General features: G+C 37.5%; 1 protein-coding gene across 2 annotated transcripts in view; it reads left to right on the top strand.

Annotated features, from left to right (window-relative positions):
• The first annotated feature begins 470 nt into the window (after window positions 1-470).
• Window positions 471-27,563, top strand: part of NUP58 (nucleoporin 58) — a 36,010-nt gene continuing 8,917 nt past the window's right edge. The window contains exons 1-14 of one of the 2 annotated variants that reach the window (XM_054654683.2): window positions 471-793; window positions 4,408-4,547; window positions 5,891-5,926; window positions 7,330-7,482; window positions 8,516-8,650; window positions 9,162-9,272; window positions 11,921-11,945; window positions 12,385-12,450; window positions 13,234-13,408; window positions 14,689-14,768; window positions 15,402-15,520; window positions 17,661-17,743; window positions 20,518-20,719; window positions 26,585-26,683. In XM_054654683.2, coding sequence (XP_054510658.1) covers window positions 681-793; window positions 4,408-4,547; window positions 5,891-5,926; window positions 7,330-7,482; window positions 8,516-8,650; window positions 9,162-9,272; window positions 11,921-11,945; window positions 12,385-12,450; window positions 13,234-13,408; window positions 14,689-14,768; window positions 15,402-15,520; window positions 17,661-17,743; window positions 20,518-20,719; window positions 26,585-26,683 — 1,537 coding nt within the window. In that variant the 5' untranslated portion in view covers window positions 471-680. Of the gene's footprint in view, window positions 794-4,407; window positions 4,548-5,887; window positions 5,927-7,329; window positions 7,483-8,515; window positions 8,651-9,161; window positions 9,273-11,920; window positions 11,946-12,384; window positions 12,451-13,233; window positions 13,409-14,688; window positions 14,769-15,401; window positions 15,521-17,660; window positions 17,744-20,517; window positions 20,720-26,584; window positions 26,684-27,563 lie in introns of both variants that reach the window. The other variant, XM_054654682.2, reaches the window with a different exon arrangement.

Below are 27,563 nucleotides of genomic sequence, written 5' to 3'. Positions count from 1 at the left end.
TCCTCTGTCTCCTTTTTTGACATAAACCTCTGGCATCTTGGATTAATGTTCCTAACAATGGGGTGACAGTAGATGTGTGAGAAATGAGCTGTTCCCTGGTCACGCAGGCCTCTGCTTCAGTCTGTGAGTCTCGCACATGGCGATATTCCTGGAAGACGGTTCTTTCTACTGTCCCTGGAGGTGCTTAGTAGCCTCCACGTGCTTGAGGGCCACTCGGAGCCACTTGCCCAATACCACGTCCAGGCAGCCTTTAAAAATCATTAGAGACCCCACGACCACTTATTTGGGCAACCTGGTGAGCGCTCGGTCACTCTAGCAGTGTTTCCTGACGTTGAGATGGACCCTGCCATATTTCAATCTGTGCCATGGGCCAGCCGCCCTGGTGCTGCCGGGGCACAGGCGGGACGCGGCGCTCTCTCCCAGCCCGGCTCCCGCGCGTCGCTGTCGCTTTAAGGGCCGCCGGGCCGTCCCGTGGTGCACCGCGGCGGGCGCGCGGAGGGCAGCGTGGCCGGCGTCCGTCCGCGCGCTCGGTGCCGCCGCTCGCTGCGCAGGTGGCGGCGGGCGCGATGCGGGGCTGAGGGGCCGCGACCGCAGCACCGACCCGCTTACCCAGCGACCCGGCACTCGCCGCCGGCTCCCGGCCCCGCTCTCCGGCTCTTCCCGCCGCCGCCGTCGTCGCCATGTCTACGGGCTTCTCCTTCGGCGCGGGCACCCTGGGCTCCACGGCGGCCGCCGGGGCAGGAGGAGGAGGAGCAGCAGTCGGGGGTTTTTCCTTCGGAACCGCCACGCCGAGGTAACTCGGCTCCCTGCTCCTCTCGGGTCGGCCGTGCCTGCAGCCCCCGCGGCCCGAGGCTGCCACGTGGGCCTGGGCCCAGCCTGAACACGGGCCGCGGGGGGCGGGGGCGGCCCGTGCGTGTGTGAGTGAGCGAGGCACTGCTCGGGGCTCGGCGCCTCGCCCGCCCCCGAAGGGGCCCGGGGCTCCGGCAGTCCCGGCCGCAGGGCCCTTGGTGCGCCGTGTCTGCCCCGGCCTCCCTCGCCTTGTCTTTTTCTGCGCCTGTAGAGAGCGATCTGTTCAGCCGCTAACAATTAAGGGAGTTGCTGTTCTTATTGTGCTTTGCTTTGGCTTTGGATGCTTCCCTCTACGGTTCTGCCTGCCGCTCTGAACGCAGGATGTGAATCAGATGTGCATCCAGGTTTCTCTCAGAAGTCAGCCCGCGTTTGTGTCCGCGGCGTGGAGCATGTTGATGCCAGAGCCCACATGTTCAGTGTCCAAAAGATGTTCTGTATATGTTTTGGAAGTTAGGTTCGAGCTAACCCTTTCTAACAAAAAGAACCTTGTATTCGGTATATAGTATCTTGGAGTAAAAGGAGAACTTTGTGCATGTGATGTACAGCAGGCTCTGTACTCCAAGCGTTATGGTTTAGGTTTCTCAGAATAATCGGTAAGTCTTTCTTGTTAGTGGTTTGGGGTTTTTTTCCCCCATTTTCTGTTTCTTTGCACACAACTGGACTGGCAGAGCCTCTTTATTCTGACCTGCTTGCTGTTGTACCTCTGTTGAAGATCAAGGTTGTTGGGTCAGAGACTTTCCCAAATGTATTTAGAATTGATCACTGTAGTGTAAACTAAATGCACAAGGGTCGTCACTCAAGGGAGCTTTGCTTAAGGTGCAACATTTGGAAATACCTGTTAGAACCGTCAGGAAATAGCACTGTGAGATGGAGAGAACAGAACATCTGGATCTGAAAGACATCCATTTAATTCTCGGGTTAAATGGCAGTATTGCTTCTTTGGGAGCCCATAGGAGAGGGGAATAAGATTTCTGAGTTTGTTGTAATAATGTAAATGTTGTGGTTGTGACAGATTGGTGACTGACTTGTGTTATTTCTGCTTGGTTTTGGAGGAAGGGGATTGTTTGGGGTTTTTTTTTGGTTTTTTGTTTGCTTGGTTTTTTAACTTCTACAGTAAAGCTAATGTAGACTTGATAGAGTTTTTCCTCTTTTGCTTCATGCCTTCTTAATGTAGGTTTCCTGTGAGTCAACTGAGCAAGTTAAAATACTATTTGTTAATTCAAAACCATTCTTCTAAATGTACTGAAATAAGAGAAACTCTTTTGTCTTGTTGATCTGCGCTTTTAAAAACTGTGTATTGAACTTAAATGTTTTTGTTTGGTGGGCTTTGTTTGTGTTCCAGCTGGCTTTTTTTATCACTTAAAAAAAGTTTAATACATGCTAAGTAATAGCAGTATGAGTCTCTGTATTTTTATTAATTTATTTATTTTTCCAAGCAGGACCAGTCTTCAGGGCTGTTGGTCAAAGAATTTCATAGAGGAAGGGGCCTTCTTACTGGTTCTTGAGCATCTCTCTGAGATAATTTGCTTGTGAACGTGTTTAAGACTGTAAGAAGCTGTTCTTCTGAGCTGGGTCTAAGATGATATTGCCAGGTGTTGGGAGAAAAAGAATTTCATTGTCTGGTCCAAGCATAAATGTCACATGAGCAAGGATTATATTCTGGAGGCTGAAAGCCTCTGTGACATGTAAGCCTATCTAATTTGTACTTTGCACCAGCAGCCTTTCAGGTGCTTGCACTCTTTTCTAGTTGTTGTTTGCTTATTGTATTCTTCAGCCAGGGGCAGTGCTTCATTCTAGTTCTAGAATTAGAGTTCAGACCTGACTTCCCTGACCTGACCTTCCATCTGTGTTCTTCCGGTCCATGCTTTCTCCTGCTGGTGAGAATGCTGCCATTACTTTGTTCCTACATTTTGGATTCTTTCTACCTTGAAAAAAAGGCCACTTCATTTTATTTGTGTTGGTTTGGTTTGGGGTTTTTTTTTGTCCTCCTGTAGTGCCAAATATCACAGTTTGTACCTTAGCTTTCTTCTACGGGAATGCTGTAACACAAAAAACTCGCACAGAAGAGTCATCTACTGGAAAAATGAGACTTGAAAAATGTAAGCTCTTGACTAGTGAGAGAAGCACCATGTTTAAGTTTTCAAGTCATTAGGTCATGGTGCTGCAGTTTGGTGTGTTGAAATTTTGGGAGCAAAGACAGCTGAAAGGCTGTGCATCCTGTGTGACAGTTTGCGCGTCTTTGTCCTTCTAAACTTCTTGGCCACTCTGCTTCCCAAATTACTGCCTAAAAAACAACTCACACCTAGTTCTGAACTTGCAGACAGCTGGGCTTGCCATGATCAGTTTTATTGATAGCTTGAAAAGTTCAAATTCAACAGCTAATTGTACCTTTTTTGGTATGGATTTACTTTTGTGTTTGACTTGTTATTTTAGGAGCTGCCCTCATACACAAAGAGAGAGGAGATGAGGGAGAAATGAGAGAATACTGAACATCTAAAAGATAACAGTCCTTGGTGAAGTCTAAATTTTATTTCAGTGTTGCTGTTGTACTTAAGCAAAATGTGTTTGTGAAAACTGAACCTGGTTTCTAAAAAGGCTCACAAATGGGACCAGGAAGTTACTACAAATTATTCATCTGATCTTTCATCAAATAAGAAGAAAATTTTTAAAACCACAGACTCATCTGGGTGCTAGTAGCTGTAATTTCATTGGCTGGAGGTAACCATGATTATTCTCCTGTGTTCAGTGCTAATTGTAGAGCTTGTTTTCTGTTTGGCATGAAGTCTAAAATGTGTAGTCACCCAAAAAAAGTATTAATGCCTTCATTTTCCTAGTGATGACTGATCTGATTATCTCTGTTCTTTCTCTTCCCCTTCATCTGTAAAAGTAGATCTGAAAGTTGATTTTCTGTAACTTTCTGACAGGTAGACAGTCTGAAAAAATACAGTAGGCATGTGGTTGGAATCTGTGCAAAAGGATAGCATTTTGGTTAGAAAATTAATTCATGCTATGTGTTTTGATAGTAAGATAGGGTGAAGCTGTGGTGTTGATGTGAATGATTCTGTGTCCCTGCTTATCACTTAAGAATGAAAGAAAGCAACTCTGGTTGAAATTTATGGTCAGAGAACTAACTGGACTTGTAACCTGCTTTGAAAAGATCATACAGATTTGTTTTCATCTCTGTGCTTCCTCTAGCATTTGTTCTTTCATTTCAGTAGCATGGGGAGAACAATTAGGCAGAATGAATGAGATATCTGGCAGAGAAAAGTTTAAATTTCTAAGTGGTCTAGTAAGGTCAATCAGCTCAGCACTGGCTGAACAAATGCTGGAGTTAGCGCCAGGGAAGCAATGGGAATTACAGAGCTGTGGAAGGAAAGGGGGGAACAGCTCCTTTCTGTTCAGTAGCAGTGAGCTTGGACTCTGTCTTGCCCAGCTGGGTTGTTTGTGATGAATGAAGTTTGTGGGAAAGTGAATGATGGCATCTGAAAGAAATTGATGTAAGGGGGAGTGTTTTCATTTTGAAATAGAATTGCTGCTAATAGTCTTATTTTGTAATAGCTCAACAGGAGGACTTAATTTTGGAACTCTGGGCTCTTCCACTGCTACAGCAACTACATCGGCTCCTTCATTGGGTTTTGGGAGTGGACTTTTTGGATCAAAATCAACCACTGGCTTTACACTAGGAAGCACCAGTACAGGTAGAAAAGAATTCTTGTACTGCGAGTTTTGGATTCAGCAGTGAAGATATAAATTATATTTACTCAAACTGGGTCATACTAAAATGTTTACCCTTTTACAGTCATTCTGTAGCTTAGACTATTACTTAGAGTTTTATATTAGAATAATATTACAGTTTTATAAAGCTGCTTCTTTGAGTAGCTTGAAAGATCATGAATTAAGAATTAAGTGGTACCAGTGCAGCAGAAAGACAACTGCAATTACCAGAAAACTTCCTGGGCTATGTGTAATTTGTTTTGTAGTTTGAATCCTGGTGTATTTTAAAAGTCTTAACTTTTCATCCAGGATGCTCAGAATTGATTTAAGATTAAGGTATATTTAGATTTTAAAAGTAGCTTAAAACTTTGTGAGATTGTTTGCATTTGTAATGCAATACTTGTAATTCTGCAGTAGTGAATATTTCTGAGTTTGTTGTTTGGGGGTATTTAATGCAATATGCCTGAAGGAATTGAATATCTTCTTAGGTCTCTAATTCAGCCTATTAACACACAGCTTCTTATAGCAGTAATGAAGTACAAAATTATAAAGCTTTCCTGACAGGATGGGTTTTTTTCAGCTGTCAAGCAAACATAAAAATAAATTTTACTTTGCTGCAATATTGCTAGATAAAATGGTCGTTTTTTCTTGTATGCTTATATGAGTAGATGGGGAAAGTTCTAAGGACCAATCTACTAAAAATAAAATCAGCAATAGACTGAAAGCTTGTATTACTGTGTTTGGCTACATTGGGGTAATTTTATTTCAGTGATTCTTTTGATAATGTAATCAGATGGTTTTTAAAATATGAAGTGGCCTAACACTGTGTCCAGAATAGTCTCTTTAAATTACCAGTGGGCCAGAAACCCTAAACCAAGATAGGATTTTACAAGGACTTTAGACTCTATAATCCTTTTCATTATACTGTAAATCTGCTGGTTTGCATGCTGATAATATGTACTACCGTGTGGCTAAAAAAAACATGGTAGAATTACTAGTTTTCATGTTTTTTCTTTATGTTATTTGAAATTTCAGATAATATACTGCTGTGTTAACATCAGCTTCACTGTTAGCAGCATCTTACAAAGACAAGTTACATTTTTTGAAATCAGTTGTGCTTTAATTTCTGCTGCTGGTGTTTACCCATACTGTTTTCTGTTTTAGTATATTCTTTTTCAACACACTACAGAAAAAGAACTTGTGTAATAGTTGTCTCATAATGTTGTATTAGTTCAGGATTTTGTTTCATGTTTTTTACTGTCACAGCTTCTCTGTGGCCTTCTATTTCTGTTCTTATCCTGTTCATTTGTTCTTATTCTTAAAGCAGGAACAGCAACAACTATTGCTACAGGACTGACATTAGGTAAGGACCTAATTTGGATTTTAATATTACATAGACAGAAATCCCCAATCTTGTAATGTATGGAGCTAGTGATCAACTGTGAGCTTTTTTCCCCATAACTAATTGCTGTTTGCTTTGCTTTCCAAACGTTAAGGCTGTAAATCAGAATGAGCCCTGAAGTTCTGGGCATTCTTACTTGTTAAAGGATTCAGTTCTTGTACAACAATGACAGTTGGAGGTTGGACTTTGTATTTATGTTCCCCTAATGAGTTTCATCCTTTAGCAGAGGGGAGATCAGTTACCAAAGAATTGTTCATACAGAATCTCTTGGTTTAGTGAATCCTGTGTGAACATGCTTGTTTGGTAATTATCTCTTTAAGAAGAATAAAGAGGGTTGAACTGGGAACAGACTTTGAGAATATTTTTTGTTTCTCTGATCCATCTATGGTGAGTATTTTGAAGTTGTCATTAGAAACACAGGAGTATATGGGTTGCTGTTAGCTTGGTTTTGGTTTTGTTTTCTTTTTAAACAGCAGCTGAGGTCTGAGGAATAACTGAGTTTGGTTATCACTAATGTTAAGGGTGGAGGTGCTACAAGACACAATGCAGTCAAAGAACTTAGGAAGCCATACTATGAATAAATAGGTAAAATTAGTGTTGAATAAAGAAGGAAATTGAAGGGGCAGAAGGGAGAAGCAGCAGCTAACCCAGGAGAGACTGTGTGATACATAGTCATGCGGAAGTAGTACTGTGCAGATGAACATTAATTCTTTTCACTAGCTGGATGAAATTATGTCATCCAAAACAGCAGTTACTGAGAATACAAAGTATGTGTTTGCTGTTGTGGTTTGAGTATATTTGTGCACACTCCTTTACTTTGTAATAGGGATTCTAGAACGTGAAATGTGTTCTTACTCTGAAAACAGCATGAATTAGAAATTGTTTTGCTTCAAAAATACATAAAAGCTTTGAGGGAGTAACATTTCAACATACTTTTCTTGTTTACAAATTGAAAGGGTATGTGCATTCATTTTGGTGTGCCTATCTAATTGAGAATTTGTAGTCTGTATTTTGAGCAGTATTGTTTTTAGCTCCATTTTCCAATGTTTGTGTCATCTACTAGATGCTTTTGGTGGAAGTAGGTTTTTTTAATACAGTTTTAGGATTCTAGTAGGTATAATTGCCAGTCCAGAATTAAAGCCCACTGGATCCCTAGGATTTCTGGAGCAAAAATGCCTGTGCAATTGATGTAAACCACTGAAATTCATTAGAAAGTTCTGTGGGAATATTTTACTTGATGCAAGTGATCTTTTGTGCTGTGTCACTCAGGCTGGTTAAGTGAGATGCAGAAGAGTTGGTGAGTTTAGCTTTCATTCTCAAACAGAATGTTTCACGAGTGATAACTGGTTTTGGATTTCTTCTAGGCACACCTGCCACCACATCAGCAGCGACCACAGGCTTTAGTTTAGGTTTCAGCAAACCTGCAGGTTCAGCCACGCCATTTGCTTTACCTGCTACTTCTACCTCAGCGGGTGGCCTGTCACTATCATCTGCTCTTACATCAACTCCTGCAGCAGGTAGGAAAATGTTCAGGGGTATGGGGCTATTTTTGGTTTGCTTGTTAACAATAAAACTTTATTGTATAACAGTTCCACATCTGTTTTTCTATTATTTATGTAATCTTGTGGCCCATGAATAAAGGGGTTCATTGGACTTCTCGAGTTCTAAATTTGGGTACCCTAATACAGACAGAATTATGGTCAGAGAACCTAGTGCTATAGACAGCATATAATCCAAGTCATTAGAAGTGTAGCAAGAGCTGATTTGTCATGTACAATTATTTTTCTTATTGTTAATCTCACTAAAGATTGAAAGCTTCCTTCTTACGCAGCTGCAAATTTGGGAAATGTCTACCTGTTGCAGATGGCCTGAAATGGTTAACTAGGATTGGAAATAATGTTTTTAAACATTTTAAATTACTTTTCATATTATCATACCTGTCATCATATTTAACTCAGCTGAACCGCACCATGCATGATGGTATTTGAGACTCTTGTTTTTCTTAACCTTCATAGTCTGCATTTGGGCTCACCTCTCCAAGCTCAGTGTCTGCTGTTCACTGTCCCTTTATGCTTGTGGTCTTTCTCTACTCAGTTCTTCCCTTTATTACTAATAACTTTTAATTGGTATTCCAGAAGGCAGCTCAAACCACCATGGAAATGTTATTGTATTATGTGTCTTGTGTAAATATTTTAATGTTAAAACATTGAAATTTCAGCATTTTAATATAAAAATCAGTGTCATTTACTAGTTCAATTATGCTCTAAACTAAAATCTGTCCTAAGTTCTAGAATCTGTAATGTTGTGGGCAACTGCCACAATTTTTGTATAGTTGCAGGTAAATATGGACTAATTAGGGTTATGAGCTTGCAAAGCAAAATAACATGTAATTCAAAAGGCTATGGCTTTGTGTGAAAACTCTGCAGGAAATAAAATCACTTATTATCCAGTTATGATAAAGATGTTGTTCAGATCTTTTAGTTATTTTAGATTGTCTATGAAAGTATTTGAAGGCAGTGTCTGCATTAATCTGGTTTCCTTTCTCTACAGGAACTACTGGCTTTACATTAAATTTGGGTGGCACAACTGCTCCGACTACAACTGCTTCCACCGGCCTTTCCTTAGGAGGAGCCTTAGCAGGCTTAGGAGGTTCACTCTTCCAAAATACAAGCACAGCAGCAACAGGTGAAAGTTATTTTAGTTTTTTCTCTTGTCTGGAAACAATGACATGTAATGTGTGATTGTACAATGTAAGGTTTATTTTATACAAAGTGTTAGCACTGTGGAAGTGTAGTTTTTAACAGTGTTACAGTTAAGAACAGTGTTGATATCCATGGACAATAAAAATGAAACTGAAATAATTGTCTCCTTTCTTACTCTTAAATTAAGTTTTACTTAACACTTTTTCAAAAGTGAAAATATAAGGGAATCTTTGTCATTCCCATAATTGGCTCAAGGAAGTTGATGATATATGGGGAGAGGACAATGACACATGACTATCTATAGAGAAATTGAAAGCTTATTTTTGGTGGGTTTTGGTCTGAATAAAAGATTTCATTGTCAGTGTTGTCGTCAGTGTCAGTGACATCACTGTCATTTCATAGCTTCCTTTTTTAGCTCTATAGGAAGAATTTGTGCTGTGTTGTAGTCTTGATAACAGTGCAAAAGGTGAAAATACTGTTTGGATTTTTTGTAGGACTTGGGCAGAATGCTTTGGGTTTGTCTCTGGGGACAACTGCAGCTCCTTCAACTACTGCCAGTGAAGGGCTTGGTGGCATTGATTTTAGCAGTTCTTCAGACAAAAAGAGTAAGTTTGTTTTTAAACATTTTTTAAATTGAGAGAATTATCAGAACACTACAGCAAAGACTATTTTATTGGGTTAGGAGTGTGGGATTAAAGTTGACATCTATAACTTCCCTCTTTCAAAGGCATTTCAGTTGATTTCATTCTTAGATACTGTGCTTGTATGGAAGAACAAGATTGTGTTTGCAAATGCAATGTAATACTAATTAATTAATTTAAAAATATGTATAAGCTTGAGAAGCAGGATGTAAATCCTTGAGCTTATTGGGAGTGAAGACTGAGGGCTGCTTGCAGAGATGCCATCACAGGTTTCTGCTCTGTGTAGATTGTCACTAGAGGGAGGAGCAGAGCTATGTTTAAGTAGTGTGTTACAAGTGTGAAGAGCACTGGTTTGAAATTACTGTTGTCCAGCTGTAGCAGATCTTAAACTTGTTTTTTTTCTTTTGAAAGCCTGCACAACTAAAGTGTCCTAATTTTTAGATATTACTCTTCCAAACTGTTTCTGGTGGCGTGTAGTTATATATGAGATGTTCTATCAGGTTATTAAAAGCAGTTATAAAAACTTTACTTCTGTGATAGCTTTAAAGTACTTGAATAAGGGAATAGTGAGCACTGACATATGGACACTTGTTAATTTGCCTTGCTTTTGCTGGGGAATCTGTTAATGTAATATCTTTTATTTCATTCAGGACTGAAAGTTTGAATTAGGTATGCCAATAGCTAAAAGAGAAGACAATATATAAGCTCCATGAAACCAGCTTAGAGAGTAGCATAATTTATGAAGAGTTCTTACTTGTAAAAGAGAGGACATTATTGACTGTCAAAATTGGAGTACTCTGGATGATCTTGATTGTTTTTGGAATTTACTACTGAAACTTGGGGTAATGAAAAGGCTCTGATGCATGGGGGATTTTGATTACTATAATATTCAGATATCACAATACTTCCATAACATACAAGTATCATAAAATAAGGACCAGAGAGCCACAGAGTGAAAATTAACTTTGGTAGTAGTGTTGTTTAGTTCACCTCTTAGGGTGGAAACTTAAATGAGTAACCTGAATTCCCCTGTATGTTGTATAGTGGAACTGCTGAGTTGGACTACTGCTGTGGGGATGAGCAGAGATCCCTTAGCTAAGCAGTGGGAAATGTCAAAGGAGACTTTTTTTGAGATTTTAATTCAGAAGTGTTTCTCTTAATGGCTTGGGAAGCAGCCCTTAAGCAGCCCTTATAAATATCCCTACCTGTGTGAGTGGTGGCACCATGATTTTGAGGGTTTTATTTCCCTTTTCCTCATGAAGCAAAGGAAGGAGGTGATAAGGCTATGAAAGAAAAGTGCCCTAGCAATCCCAAGACTAGCCTGTGTTCTCTCTTCTGTAACTGGTAATAAAAATTTTTGCTTCTGACCATCTAGTATTTCTTTAAAATATGGCTGCAGGGAACAAAAACCTATTCTAAGAGATATTTTCTTCTTGTATTGCTAAGAGAGTGTTAAAAAGGTAAAATCTGAAGCACTTACTTGCCTAGAAAGTAGCAAAATCTGATGTCAAATTTTTGTCTTGTAAGTATTGTGACATACAGCAACAACTTCAACAGAAAGAAGTATCTGGAGAACAAAAGTAAAGTGTGCATATCTTTCTGCCTATTTTTTTAGATTATCATTTATATGAAGTCCTAAATTCTGGTGTTTGTCCATCATGCTTTTTTCCCCCCCTAATTTCATGTAGATATTTTTTCCCGTTAGTAGAAGCCATAGGGAATGGTTGTGAGTGCAATCAGTCTAAAGTCCTGGGTGACAGTCTGCCAACAGTTTAAATAGATGTTGCTTCTAAAACTAGTACTTTCTGCTGGCAGGAGCACTGACTTGTGCAGCTTCAGACGTCTGTGGTACTAGCATTAGCTGTGTAGCTGCTTTCTGCCTTTGTGGCACTGACAGGATGTGAATTAGATTCAGCTGAAGAAGATGAAGCCCTTTTCTTGGGCTGAGTGGGTACTCTTCCTAGCAGACTGCTGCAGGATGGAATGCATTTACTGCCATAGCCATAACTAGAAATAGTTGTGCCCTGTTATGCATGATGCTGTTTTCAGTTTTGTTCTGTCACTCAGAAGCATTTGGCATCTTGATCCACAGATGTGCAGTTTAGAGTGTGTAGGTGGCAGGTAAGCAGTAATATTTTCAGTTCTGTAAAATCTCACTCACTTCTGGACTTAATGCATTAGCAGAATTCTTTGAGGAAGCTCAGTGGGCAGGTGTTCATTGCCTTCATAGCTGAGAGGAGTCTGCCATTGCTGAATTTTAACACTTGAATGTTTTGTGGGTTCAGGTCAAAGTGAGTTGAGGTTGCATAAGCAGAAACAGGTTTCGTATGCAACTGCAGTTGTTCATGTGTTTGTAGTGACTTGTGTAGGTTGTTACTCCGAGTGCCAGGAAGTTAGCACTTCAACTGTTGAGCCATTGTTCCTGAAAATATAGTTACCTCTGAAGGGGTTGTAAATTAAAACCCACTTTCTCTTACAGCTAGCCTAGTCTGTTCCGCTTATCATGAGAAATCAAGTAGATTGTAGTCATTAGTTCTTCCTTAAAATCTCATTAAGATTCTTTTGTTTCTTCTTCAAAGCTTTATTTATGACCTACAGTTTTTATCTTCTAGGTGACAAAACAGGAACAAGACCAGAGTAAGTGTCAGATTTTCGTTATGTTCCATGTTGTAATAGAAAAAAGTAAACAAATATCTTCACTTTTCTGCTGATTTGATACTGAAAAAAGATCTGTATAACCAACATTTGCCATATAGGTAATTTACTAATGTTTGGTCATGATTTTAAGCAATTCTTCCTTCAAATGCAATACCTACAGCTTATCTGGCATCTGCTGTAGACCGATCATCTGATCCGAAAAGTGGTTTCTGCAAACTTGCAAAGTTCTCACGCCACAGACTTGAACCCTGGCATAGGATCTGTGTGCGTTAATCCAAGTCACTCCTAGTTGCAATATTCATGCAATGAGTGCAAAACTGTGTAATCACTCACCTGAATGTTTTAGTGATATTTACTAGACAAGCAAAAATGTTTGGCAGTATTGAAGGACCACCTAAACATTCATTGTCTCTCGTAGAGATAGCAAAGCGCTGAAGGATGAAAATCTACCTCCAGTCATATGTCAAGATGTAGAAAATCTACAGTGAGTAGTGATTTTTATTTATGATGGTTGTTCAGCTAAAGTATTGTATACTGTTGATGCTCTGTGACAAGAAGAACACATTCCTGCAGGCTGCATGAAGGATAAGTTACTAGCCCAGGGCCTCTCAACAGGTCAGTTTTGGGAACAGAATGAATGAATAGTTCTAGTAGCTGAAGTCTTAGCATGGTTTTTTTGAGTCTCACTTTTTCATGTATTTATGGAAATGGGTCTGCCCAACAATATGCTTGTACCCTTCTCTCTCAGAGTATTTATTAAGCCTGTTGCACATGCATAGTGAGCATTGAACCTTATATCCATATTGCATGTGCATCATGGATCTTGTATGGAATAGAGAATTATAAAAGTCTTCCCTCGGGCAGGAAGGAAATGGTTTGTAGACTGGGCCGCATGCCTTGCATTTGTGAGTTCAAAGTGGTAATTGCTTTTTCACAGATGCTTATGTATTACTGTATATATAAAATGTTCTGTATATCTTAGTTTGTCAGGGGTCAACATAACATTTTTAAACACTTGCTATTTAAAATTGAGGAATTTGGGGAAGGGGGATTGCTTTTGTTTTGGTTTGGTTACTTGCAGTATTAGCATGCTAGGAGTTAAGATAGTACTATGCCATATGGTAATTTTACTGTTCAGTCCTTGGTTTTGGAAAAATAAATTTAATAGCTATTTAAATAATGTGACCAAGAGGTAAACACATGGGTACTTCAGGTTCATTATATTATGTTTCTTTCCTCCCCACCCCCATTTTTTTACCTTCCCCAGGAAATTTGTGAAAGAACAAAAACAAGTTCAGGAAGAAATTAGTAGAATGTCCTCTAAAGCGATGCTTAAAGTTCAAGAAGACATTAAAGCTTTGAAACAGCTTCTCTCTGTCGTTGCCAGTGGGTTACAGAGAAACATTCTTAATATTGACAAGCTGAAAGTTGAAACTGCACAGGTATAATTGAATATAACCTTTGTTATGTAGAGTTTATGTGCTGATTATTTCATATAGGATAGCTAGCCTTTATCAGTCAACATGTGTCCCAACTAAACAGCTGTTAACAGAATGAAAAATTGAATCACTTCTGATCTCTTTGAAGTTACTGGGGGAAACTGAAATTTGTGCTGTCAGTATTTTCAGATAAGTACCATAGCAGTAAAATGACTTCTATTCAGGAAAGCAGTCCTACAAAGCAAAGGCAATAGACAGGAATGTGTGTGCACTTTAGTTCAGTTTTAGTAATACATTCAGCTGCTAGTGAAGACACATTTGTAACAACATAATAGACTCTGGAGCAGCAAAAATACGAAGACATGGTCTTCTGATAGCTTTGGAGGAAAAAAATACCAGATTACCCTATAATGTTTCAGGGACCAAAATTTCTTGATTAGCACTACTATTCATTTAGGGAACTTGAGTCACTTCTCTGTCCACCAATCTGTGTCTGAACTGTGCAGACAGTTTGATCTCAAGTTCTGATGCAGATGTTTTTCAAGTTCTGTACCACCTTTATTTCAACTAGCATGTCAAGGCTGCTTGTTATATAAATAAGTGATAATTTATTCTCAAGTCAAAAATTTGATGTTTTTCTTTATTCTATAGTTGCCCCTTTTCAACATTTTGTGAAAACAAAAGCTAGTTAATGATATTTTTATATTTCTGTACATAATGCAGTTGAGTATAATCACAGAACCAGGCACTGAGAAATTCTTAATGGTAAAATTATTAGGAAGTATTAAGCAGAAGTGTATGCTGTAATTATCATGTATAACATTATAATTTCCATAGAGAGGCATTTATCTAAAGTGATTTATGTTTTTTAAAAAGTCAAAATAATCTTTTTTTTCCTATTTTTTCTCTTTTAGGTATGTTACTTCCTTGTACTTGACTATTGCTTTTTTCCTCCTCTACCCCTCAATAATTACAATATTTCTGAAGTAAAATAAAAAAAATTGTCTCTGACAGTTTACTGTAGTATTTTCTCAACTTCTGAGCACTTGATGTGCTTTCAGTATGTGCTATCTTTTGTTCTGTCCCCAAACTTTTGTTGGTATTTGTGGTTCTCCAACTTTCTGATAGCCAGTTCTTTGGATAAATTCTGATCATATTTTACACAGTGTTAAATACATGAAGAAAATATTTTATGTGAGTGAAGAGTAGAGTCCTAGCATTTTTATTTTTGAACACTTTGTGCAGAAGCTTATATTTTATTAATTTTTCTCTTGTTTATTTAGGAGCTAAAGAATGCAGAAATAGCATTGCGAACACAGAAAACTCCTCCTGGTCTTCAGCATGAAAATACAGCCCCAGCAGAGTAAGTTACTGTTACTCATAGAAAATAGTCAATAGTACAACTTGGAGAAGAGGAGAATTGAGGAGACCTTATTGCAGCCTTTCAGTACTTAACAGGGGCTTGTACAAAAGGCAGGGACAGAGTTTTTAGTAGGGCCTATTATGATGGGGATGATGATTTTAAACTGAAGAAGGCAGATTCAAGGAAGAAACTTTTTCGGTGAGCCTGGTAAAAGTGGAGAAAGTTGCCCAGTGACATGTTGGATGCCCTGTCCCTGGAAGCATTCAAGGTCAGGATGTCTTTGCTTATGGCAGGGGATTTGGAAGGGACCTTTTCAAGGTCATCTAGTCCAACTGAACTGTTTAAAGATTGTATGAACTTCATAATATGATTTTTTTCCCTTGCTTCTTGTAACATTTATATGGAATGCTTCATAGAATTGGTGTTTTATTTCTTCACTTAAATTATCTTTGTGTCTTCCACATGAAAAATACCCTTCGCTCTTGTTGCGATTGTAGAGTGACATCAACAATGTTATACAACCTCACTGTGCAATTAATTGAACAAAAATTTGCAGCTAACAGAGATCAGGTTAAAAAGTTCAGACAAATTAGTAAAATTTAATCATACAATTTCACTGTATTACTCATTTAGCTACTTCAGAATCCTGGTTGAACAGTTTGAAGTACAGCTGCAGCAGTACAGGCAACAAATTGAAGAACTGGAAAATCATCTTGCTACTCAAGCAAATAATTCACACATAACTCCACAAGGTAAATGTTTCAGTTCTAATCTTTTGTACACAAAAAATTTAGCAACTTATAATGAAAACTTAGTAATTAAACTTCCCCTCTTTCTTTGTTGGGTTTTCTCATTTAATGTACTGAACAAATTAGTGTTCAGATGAATTCTGTAGTTGTTCAAGGTAAAGATTTGGAATTAAAAGTTCCATTCATAAGGGTTCTTGAACTATTTAACATGGATCCATTTCCTGAGTTGTGATTTTTAAGCCTGGTTTGTTTTTACATCTGCATCTCCCTCCCTTCACCATCTAGCTGATGTCTGGCACCTTCTGTTTTGCAGTGGCCTTCTGGCCAGACAAATCTGGGTACCTGATCTGTTAGCACCAGATCAAAATGAGAGCTTTTCCTTAGTTTGGAACCTGTTGGCATTGCCTTCAACTCTGACCAACTGAGAACATTTTGTTTTGTTTGCTGCCACATCATTCAATCTTGAGAAAATCTCTCTGGTCAAAGAATGCTGACCTCTGGGCAGTAGTCTTCTGGTTGTTTACCATTCCTGTGGTCATAGACAGCTTTATCTTCTGGGCCATTTTAGATACAGGTCCTGCAATAAGTAATGATTTCAAGTGCTTGTCTTTTTGTGCTAAGTGCTACTTGAACATTCTGCCATCACAGAATGGTGCACAAATTTTATATGGACTTTATATGTCAAAAAGCAAGAGGACTGTCTAGATCTAGCTTCCATAGTAAAAGATCTGCTGAATCTTGAGGGTTCTCTATATTTGTGTGACCTTCTTGTCTATCAAGAATATGAGAAGGATGCCTTCACAGGTTTTCCTAAGGTTTTCAGCAGTTTCTACTATAATCGAAAGGTTCCTTGCTTGTGTAGGCAAGGGTCAATCTGTTGTGTCAGAGCATATTGTCAGCAGTATCTGGTGATCTAGTCAACGTGATTGCATATGTAGCTGTTACTGTACAGAAAAAACTTCATTTGCCATGCAGATTTCCATGACTCTGAATGTCCTGAAAATTTTGCAATATCTAGTAGTCAGTATCAGCAAATTGCCTCCAGACTAATTTGGAACTGGTGACCAGTCTTCCTAGATACTGCTGCCTCCACAACCCTGTGGGCTGGCATGAATTGATTCTACAGCTTTCCTGTTTTTCAGGGGTGAAATTCCTCTATGGGTAGGCAAACATTTTCAGTTCAAGAATCATTGCTAGATCTATGCATCTTCAAGAACTTGATAGCTACTATGCATTTTAGTGTACATATATCTAAATATATTTGTGTTCAGGCTATGTGCATCATTCAGAGGAAACACAATAGCTGATCTTTTCACAATGAAAGAACAACTTCAGTACTTTTATGTCCTCCACTTTGGTACATTGTTTCAGTGCTTCTATGAGAACAGCATTTTTTTGTGAGCAGATACCTCATTCTGCCAAAATCCTTGAGATTTTCCCTTTGGTGCTAAGGTTTTGCCTTAGTGTTCAGTCAATGCCCTGAAAATACTTTTATATCTCTGTGGGAAATAGGATATCTGAAATAAAAGGCAAGAAGCTCCCTGTTGGTGTTTCTCTTGATTATGATATCCTTGTTGGTAGAGCCAGATTAAGAGATCCTGTGATGCTTATTAATTATGTCTTTAAAATGTAAATAAAGCTTTCATTCTACTACTTCTGACAAAATCAACTGAACACTTAAGTATGTTTTAAGTCAGAAAGAGTGGAAAATATATACAAAGGCAAGCAAATCTGATTTAACGTATCTAGGTAAAAGTGAGGTAAAAAATGTTCCTATGTAATTAGGTTAAAATTAGTTTAAATAATGCTTTTTCTAAATAATAGAATCATAGGAAGCTTTTTACCATGTATATAAAAATAAATCTGAGAGAACAGTACCTTTCAAAATAAAGTTGGAAGCCCTCTTGGAAAGTTATTAATGATAATTAATTTAAATTTATTAATTATTATTAATTAATTATCCAAATCCTTGGATAATTTGTGGCACCCAGTTTCTGGGTCAAATCTCATATTTCATGAAATTGTTTTTGTGGTTTGTGTGCTGTATGGGTTTTAGGTGATCTTCTTACTTTGGTATAAACACTAAATCTTTTCTTCTGATAATGAGATTGTTACTTACCAATATTTTATGTGCATCTTACAGATTTGTCTATGGCTATGCAGAAAATCTATCAAACATTTGTAGCTTTAGCTGCACAACTTCAGTCAATACATGAAAATGTAAAGGTATGTTTTGATGTGTTCCTGTGTATTTCCTGTATGACTGTAAAGGGTCATCTTCAGGTGGTTTTGTTTTGGGTTTGTTTGTTTGGTGGTTTTGTTTTTGGTTTTTTTTTTTTTTTGTCCTTCTGTTAAATTGGCTGCTTTAAAAATTTTCAAACTGTCCCAGAGAAGTGCTTTGATTAAAAAACTAGCTTTTGTTCAACTGAAGTTGCATTTAAAGTATTTACTAATGGGGATGACAGCAACTGACCACAGTCATTTGTGTTAGAAAATGTTTTTCATTTAACTCCTTTCCTTCTAATTGTTGATTTTTAAAATGTCTGTTTTCAAGATCATGCTTGTATGTTTTGATTTTTGCCCAATGACCTCTTGATCTTAGGCAAAGATGATCTAAATCTGCTCTTGCTCAAATAGGTAACAGGAGAAAAAAAAAGTGACTTTCCATATGTAAGATTTTTCAGCATATCAAAGAATGTTGTTTAAAGTTGTGTGCTGTTCATTTATAGTTTTTAAACCTGGCTTTCAGGGTAAGTAGTATTTGTAGAAAGAAAAATAAAAGTATCAAAGCTTAGGTATCCAAGGTTCTAATTAGGCCTATTTTTTCCATCACGGACTATGGCTCATTCCATTTCCATTTTCCCATTTACTGTTCTGGATATGTTGACAAAATGTCACTGTCCTCCAATCCTTTCAATTCATGATTTTTCTTGAAAACATCAGAATCCTTCAAAAAACCTACAAAAAACCAAACCAAAACAAACCAACTTGAAGAAGAGTACAAATGTTTGAAATTGTTTCTGTTAAGTGACTTCCTTAATGGAAATAGCTGTGTTAAAACTTCTGCTGGTTTCCCTCTCTGAGCTTCTTCTGCACAGCATTGCTAGTTCTCTAAACATCTGAAATTTTTTACTTTTTCTGAATAAAGTTCAGAAATACTGAGGATCTTGTATGATCTTGATTCATTGCATTGCTTCTGTCAGCATAGATACTCACTGGTTTACAAATACCTGCCAGCAGGTATTTGTGCTGCTCTTAATTCATTCAGCCAGGTGTAGAATGCATCAGTTCATCCATATTTTCAGCAGAATTACCCAAAAGGTTTCCCAAATGTTTTCAGGGCTCGTGGCTTCTGAGATCTGAGTGTAGCCTGAATTTGTGCAGTGGTCCTTGTGATGATACATTTTTGTTGTTCTTACGTATGAACAGCTGGATTAGTGTGCAGATGTAAGCCATAGCTTCTTCAGTACTTGTCAGTGTGACTGAACAGGAAAGACTTTAGTTTAGAGTAGAATTCTATTGCCTGAAATTAAGGGAGTGGTTTGAAGATTTTTCTTCTGGGAAATTTTTTTTGAGGTTTAATCTAGTGGGTGAATATGGATGCTGGTATTTTGGAAGGCATTTTATAAATAGAGCTTCAAAAAACAGAAAGATGCGTACTGCTTAAGTGAATCTGTCATTATAACCATCTCTTTTAGTTTCTCGGCTACAAGATGCTAGAAGGGGAGAGCAGTTTTGAAACTGGTCTCTGCCTAACCTGATGGTTATGATATGGTTTGTGGAAGGCAGAGCTGTGATCATAGTTCATATCTTTGCCTGATGAAAAGTAAGTGTGCTTGGGCACAATTTGAGTAGGTAATGTTACTAAATCATTCAGCATAGCATAGCCTTAAAAACTGCTTTATGATTTCTAATGGAATTTGTCAACTCTTAGGGCAGTCAGTATGCTATTGTATTAAATTCCATCAGAATTTTACAATTGTCTTTTCTCTCCAAAGACAGCACTTGTGATGTGATAATGAGGGCATTCTTTGTGTGGTTCCTGCTGTTGCTGGTTGATCTGGAATTACAGGGGTTCAAATCCTGAGTGAGAATTTTTGGACTGCAAACTCCTCTTACGCCTTCTATAAACTGGAAACTGTTGTCCTTTAATAAATCTATTTCATTTAAAGATTTCCTGTTATAAAATGGAAATAATTATCAGTTATCTAGTTAAAGCTTTTTATTCCATTTTTGTTATGCAAGATACCTGTAGTTTCCTCATGTATGACAGACAGAAATTGCTCATGATGAGCAAGCCAAGCTGGGCTATTGCCAAAGGTGGTGGAGTTTTGAGGGGGGGAAAGGGCAGAGGCAAGGGAAGGTGTGGCATCATGACACAAGAGATTTGGGCTTCCTGTTACCCTAAGGCAGAATGATCTGTTGCATTTGCTCTGTATTACATTGCTAATGAAATGCATCAGAAACAAGAGTGAATTCAAAAATTTAGCTTTTTGGTAAGAAGAAATGCAAGAGTGAAAGGAAGGAAAGAAGGTGAAGGTGATAGGGAGCAAAAGCAGACTCTATGGTGGAAAGGTAGCACTGAAGAAGAGTGTGTTATTTTATAAGCTAGTAATGTGGCTTTATTTTTCCTCTTGGATCAGCTAAGTGCAGTGATTCAAATTGAATTGTGGTGATTTGCTCCAACATTGAAAGACTCAGGCTGACATACTGAATGGTATCAGTTATCCTCAATGGCTTTGCAGAATTTAAGTATGCAGCGTGTTCTGGCTGTGGCTGTCGCAAACCAGTTCTTTCTATCTCATAACCTGACAAGGTTTTTTGGGTTTTGGAGGGAGCTTCTCATTTGTTTTGGTGGTGGTGTTTGTTGGTTTGGTTTTTTGTGGGTTTTTCTTTGTTCTTTTAGGAAACTATTTATAACTCAGCGTCTCTTTCCTTATTAAGTTAAGGGTTTATGTCTGATACATGGAACTAAAATGGCTTCCTCCCATCCCCTTCAGATGCTCAAAGACCAATACCTTGGCTACAGGAAAAGCTTTCTGGGAGATGCCATGGATGTGTTTGAGGCAAGACGAACAGAAGCAAAGAAGTGGCAAAGCGCACCACGCGTTACCACTGGACCGACCCCTTTCAGCAACATACCAAATGCAGCAGCCGTTGCAATGGCTGCAACACTTACTCAGCAGCAACAGCCTGCTACAGGTCTGAGTGCATTCAAGTTATAGATTATTAGTGTTATGACAATAGTAAATTCGTGTAACATTTTCTATGAGGTCTTCCTTTGTGTTAGACTGAAAATCTAAACGTTGTGATGAGCGAAGTTACTGATACATAGCCAATAGAAAAATGCAGGGTAGACTTAGCAATAATTATACAACAGATACTTAATCTTGTGGATTTACTTGTATTAGTGATACTTACTGTATTGTTCTAACTTACCCCTTGGAATGTGAGTCTTCACTCTTAAGTAACATCTCTGAATACACGTAGTATAGCCTCTTTCCAGAAATTGTATCATTACAGTAAATTATTTTAAATTGGAGAGGAGAGAATATCTAAATGCATACTATCTTTTCTTTATGTAAAATTAATAATGCTTTTTTATATAGCACTTTGGAACTGTAAAATGAAAAATGCTGTAGAACAAGAAGGATAGTGAAGCAAATCTCTGTAGAATAGGAAGTCAAATGTCTGGCTTATTTTGCAGCCAACTCTTTTGTCAGTATGACGTCGGAGCATTTTGCTGGCCATTCTACTATTGTGAATAATTAATAGAGAAAGTAGAATGGGTCACTGGTTCTGCCTGTGCATGTGAGTAAGAGGAAGACCAAAACAAAGGAAATGCATGACCCACTGCAAATAAATAGTGGATACATGTGGCAAAGGAAATAATTTAAGGCACCTTAATTGAGGTTGTTATACTAACCAACCCTCTCTGAGGAATTTCAGAATACAGACAACTGAATTTGTATGTAATCAGGGAACAGAAATAAGGTCAATTCCATTTAATTTTACTTGAACAGGGATATATATCTGTGTCAGCAAATTATGAAGAGTATTAGTAGCTTCATTCTACCTTTAATTTCCTAAAATATTATTCACATAGGTGTACTGAAAGCGATAGTGCTTTCTCTGGTCTTGTAACAGCAGTGATATTTTGAATGATGCTAATTAGAGACATATGCAGCAACCATGTTAAGTTCGACACATTACTCAATTGTCATTGCCTTTTCATAAGAGAAATACAATATGCTTCCAGCCCTCACCCTTCTAAACAGCAGGGAGATGGGTTTAAATTATAGGTATCCCAAATTACTTTGAACAGAACCCAAAATCTTTGTGAAATACTACTTTTCAGAATTTCAGTCATAGACCACAGTATTTCTATTGTTGCTATGTTAATTCATTGAAATTTTCTTGAGGTGGCATCTTCAAAAGAGTTTGGTTTTAAACAGAAAACATGAGTTAATGTAATATTATGCTTCAGAGGTTTTAATCCAGATAGTAGTATTGTTGCACAGTGTTTGTGCAGCCTAATATTGCCAAAGTAATTTACTCTTCATCTTTTTCCTTATCTTACATTTGGTTTTTTTAAAGGATTAGTTGTTTATGAAAGTCATACAATCGGGATGTCACATTTAAAATCATTCCTGCACTTTTATGAAATGAAGTGAGGGATTTGAAGTTCCTGAACTTCCTAGTCCAGATTCAAGGGAACTGCTAATAACTTCAGTGAACTTATGCCACTTACGGCATGACTTTGTGAATATTCTCTTAGTAATAGGAACGAAGAGAGGAGGGGGAAAAAAAAATCAAATGGCAGAATTGGCCTGTACCAACATAACTGAGGTAATGTGACTCTGTACCTTGAGATACTTTGTAACATTTTGTAGTGAAAGGAGCAAATGGGAGTGTGTGAAGTTTGGTTTGTGGTTTGTCTCTTTTTTTCGTAGTTGTTTTGACAGAGTATTTCAGAACCCAAAATTGTGCCAACTACAAGCGTGATGCAGATAGAACAAAGCCATTAACTTATATCAAACATGTCAGCAGAAGTAGACAACAATATTTTTACTACTTACTCAGTTGAATACTTTTACCCTCTGTGCAACTCACTGGAGGACCTGAAGAAATAGAAATAGATTGATGTTCTGAGTGGCACTTTAAGAATACTTGAAACTCTTTAGGGTTAGATGAAAGAAAAAGGTACTCCAAATTCTCTCTAGATCAACAGTAGAATTAGTCAGGCCTAAACTATTTCAAAGATACCTTGAAGCCCTAAAAGTTTGTTAAATGGGAACATTTCATAGCTTTCCTAAGTGACTCATTTCAGAGCTTGACTTTTTCCTAGTTTCAGATTAAGGCCACTTTTTGTTTTGGCGAAAGAGAAGAATCTGTTCTTTCAGTTTTGCAGGAATCTTTAAGGGCTGCCTCATCTTAATTTCCTTTTTATTGCTTGAGTTTTTAGATGGCCATTTGCTGTAGTAATGCAAATGCTTCATGTTTTAGTTTTGTATTATGTTGTCGTGAATTGGATATACTATCTGCTAGAAGTTAAAATCATACATATTTCTTTGCAAGATCTGGATCTTGAAGGGTGGGATAGATGAGGGATGGGAAAAGGTTCTGAGAAAAAAGGCTGTGAAAAGAGGTGTATATAAAGGGAGGGGTAGGGGATGTCTGTGTAATACCTGATCTGCTATTGCTGTTTTTGAAAATGAGAATTAAACAAGAAAATTAATCTGGCCTTTATAAAGTTCTTGATGAAAAATGTAATATATAATACGCTAGTATTGAGGGATCAGAATGCTTAGTCTCTTTTAAAAAATATTTGATGTTTACAATGTTAAGTATTTAGTAAGATTAACTTAGAGTTAGTTACTGTTCTTTCTCTGAAAAAAGATAAATAATAATTTATTTTACATTTCTTTTCAGAAGTCAAAAGTTTAGTAGCTACATCTAAGCTGTGGGATCAGGGAATGTTTTCCCAGTTCCTGGGTGTAGATATGCACCCTGTGTTCTCTCTGTATGCCCAGACCTTTCTGGCTTCTATTGAAATAAATAAAGCCAGTGAGTCCTGGCCATATGAAAGAAAGGGAGCAAAAATGCACTCCACCGCTCACCTGAGATGGATAATCACAACATCAGGACTGTGGTGTGCACATTAAAGCACAATTTTTGTGCAGTTTTTTAAGCTAGAATTACTGAAATTATGCTTAAGTTTTGGCTGTACACAACCTTTCTCCCTAGTTTGGCACTTTCATTCTGAGCACAGCTTTTTTGGTAGCAGTGAGGCTGGTCATGCTCTTTTGGAGTAGCAGATAAAATTTTAAACACTGCCTCATCTGCACCCTCCCTGAGCAATCTTGAACAACGTGGAAGTTACAATGATGGTGGCTATGCTACCTATTTATGTTGATGGGATCACAATATAAGATTTCAAAGGAAATGAAAGCCTAGTGCACCAAGACCTGTAAATGCATGAGGCTGCAACTGATGTTTTTTGGGTAAGACTAAACTGTCTTAAAGAAATGCTTTTCTTTAGGCTCACCTTTTGTCATATAGAAATAACCCCCTAAGAAACTCACTCTCTCCTTTACTGGTGAAGTACAAAATTAGTCGAAGCATTATGCAGCTGTTAGCACACTTTGTTTTGACTTAACTCACTGTGAGACTGAAGTTCTAATTGGAAAGGATACTCAAATTTTATAGCACTTAAACTTCTTATTATGTGGTTTGATATTGACTTTGGTTAAAATTAACCAGTGTATGACTTCATCATAATCAGATCTAAATTGTAATGCTAAATTTACTCACTGTTTAGACCAGCTGTAATTTAAAAAATTGCAGAACATCAGTAGGAAATCTGTCTGACCTGTCTGGCTCTCTGTAATGGGTCCTGTTCATTAAACTGAAGTGCTCTACAGGGCAAATACATCAAGTTCTAAAATGTTAAAACACTTTGTTATAAAGAATTTGTCTTGTTCCTGTAATAGCCGGAAGTGCCATTTTTTTCTTGCTAATACTCTCGGCTTCAAGGAGTCTTACTAGTCTTTTGCTATTGAAAATTATGTTTACTTACAAGAAGTATAAGCAGTGATGATACCTTCAGAACATTATGGTACAAAGTCAACAAATATCATATGCTGTTGCTCAATAAAAAGTTTGTTAGCCTAAGGCATAAGCCTGTTTTATATGATCTGAGGTGTTTTAGTATAATGTTTTTTACTGGCTTTAAAAACGCATGTTGCATTTGGTAAAAAGCTTGGCCTGGAGGACTGTAGTGTTTTGTTTATAAGGTCTTCCACTAACAGTGCCTCCTACTGAGATAGAAACCTGTGTACTTGAGAAGGAACTGGATATGTGTTTTTGGGTTCTTTCAGTTAATTAGCTCACTGACTTGTGTAGGGGGTTTTGGTTTTTTGTCATTTTTCTTATTTTTTAAGAGCTGCTAGGTAGATGTATCAGTATTTAAACTGGATGTAAACAAGTTTAGTTTGAAATCTGTGGAAATTTGTAATTGCAACATCTGATATACTTTTTTTAAAATGGAAGAAATAGCTTGGGTTTTCCAACTATTCCCTGCTAAGCAGAATCTGAAGGCTAACAACTTTAGTTGGCCTTAAAATTTAGTTTTAACACTACTTGGTGTATACAGATGTTATTCAGCTTGGATCACGTAAGAATTTTGTGTTCCTAGCAAAAGTTGTTACTTTTCAACATACAGTGCCTTTCACTTGATTCAAAATGATTTTCCATTTAAATCTTGAAATACTGAAATTATTTTTAAGAGCTTGAAATATTCACATTTTAAAACTATATATAAATATTTGTAATGGGAAATTTTGAATGAAAATAGCCCAGATGTCATAATGGTTTAGGAAAAAGGTCAAAATCATCTGAGCTTTATAGTAATATTTGAATAAATCATCACTTTCACAGATACAGGATGTCAAGTATGTTCAAAGATGGAGAAGGCCATCTTGAGCAGAGGTGCGGATGTCTGTGGATTAAGAGTTTGGCACTGTATTTTATCTTTAATGGTTAAACTTTTTAAATAGTGCACTGAAAACTGTTTGAAAAAGACAGGAATAGAAGATTGTACTGTGAAAACTGTCAAAATATATTATTTATCAGAATTAATTATTTTAAAATGTGTTAGTGATGGGCTAGCAAGTTGATTCTTTATTCCCCAAGGTTAAGGTAAAATCAAAAAAGGAACTGAGACTGTAAATTTCATCTTGGCAGACTGAAATTGTTTTTTGACAGTCCTGCATCTTAATGTGGATATGCAGGGAAAGTACTGTCAACTTTTTTAAATTATGGAACAAACTCTGAAATTTTGAATGTATCTAATTCATTAAGGTACACTGAACTGTGCCTTTTGTAAATGATTATTTGAACAGGTGGTTTGACTAGTTTACCTTATTGAATGGTGTTATGTAGCAGAGCTTAACAGAACTCAGTTATCACTTGTGTGGAAAAAAAATGAATTGTCATGTTACTGTGTAATTGACTTGCTTAAAAATGAACAATAAATTTAATAAAATTAAGTCATTGTCTTGTTTTTTATCTTAGTGTTCTGTTTAAATTTGGATGGAATACTTGAGTAGTTTTGAAGACTCCTATTGATTAAATTAATTTTAGGTAATACAGTTTTAGTTACTTTAGTGTCAGTTCTTATGTTTCTAATTTGAAAGCTCTCCCTTACTCTGATTCCATTAATACAGGTGGCAAAATGTTGTTACCTATGAGTTCTCTCAAGGTTTTGATTAACATTTTAAAGCTTACGGTGAGACTGGGTAACTTTTAAAAGTACTAAATTATGTTTTTATGTTATTAGTTTTGGTTAGTTTCACCTTACTACAATCAGTATTTTCTTAGATTTTTGGTAAATGAATGTAGAGGCAGACAGTTAAGTGAGAAATTTTGATGAGGTAAAATCTGGGTTCTTAATGGGGTTTGTTGAAAGCAATGATGTTCACATTATCAAGTACTTGAATAAGTAAATAAAGGACCTCTTTACTGTCAAAGAGTAAGGCAAGTTTGTTCTCATTTTTTTTGTACCAGGGCCACAGCCATCTCTGGGAGTTAGTTTTGGAACGCCATTCGGCTCAGGTATTGGCACTGGCTTGCAATCAAGTGGCTTAGGTTCTTCAAGCCTTGGAGGTACACTTTAACTTTTCTAATCTTTCATTGAATTATTATACCGCACAGCTGAATCTCTTGCAAACCTTGCACTCCACTAAGAGGATGATCTTTTTCAGGGAAAGACTTTACAGTTTGGCAGGTCTGTGCTTTCCAGGCTTCTTCCTGCCTAGCAGATGGAGTTGCTAGGGCTAAGCCATTGTAGTGAAACCCCAAGATAAACAGGATTAGGTAATCACAGAGAGGTTGTGCTCTAAAAGCTAGGGAAGGACATCAAGTGTGTTAGAACTACAACTTGACTGAATATTACCTATATGAAAGTTAGGCACCTGAGACATTAGATCACATTGTAGATAATCCATGGAAGTTTTTCAGCATTTAACTGTGGGGACCTATTTCTGCTTGTATTAAGATGAGAAAAGTTACTGCCATTCTGTGATCCTGAAATCTATTTGCTTTAGCACTCACTCTGTGCCTCAGTGCTGAGGTGGAGAAAAAAAATCTCTCCCCCAGCTGAAAAAGCAACATGTGAAAGTGAGGGCAAAATACTTATTGAAATGTTAACAGTGCTGGTGAGGACTGTATTCCAGGAGGACACATGACTGTGAAAAAGTAGGCAATATTAAAAAAAAATAAATTTCAAGTTAATGTAGACTTTTTATTTTACATGTAATGTGTTCTTAGCACTAGAGCTACAGATAGAATTTAAGTGAGTACCAGAATCTAATGGGCATGTAAATTTCCTGTCTATATAGGTTGGGGTTCCTCCAGATACTAATGTTTTCTGGAGCTTTTATAAGATCTGCAAAGAAAGTTGTTACATCTGCTGAGCACGAACATAACATGGTTTTTCTTGTTACATCCTCCCTTCTCTGCAGCCTCAGTCCCCATTCCTACATTT

This window comes from Agelaius phoeniceus, chromosome 2 (assembly GCF_051311805.1).
Source record: "Agelaius phoeniceus isolate bAgePho1 chromosome 2, bAgePho1.hap1, whole genome shotgun sequence".
NCBI lineage: Eukaryota > Metazoa > Chordata > Aves > Passeriformes > Icteridae > Agelaius > Agelaius phoeniceus.
This window is presented reverse-complemented; position numbering and strand designations above follow the sequence as displayed.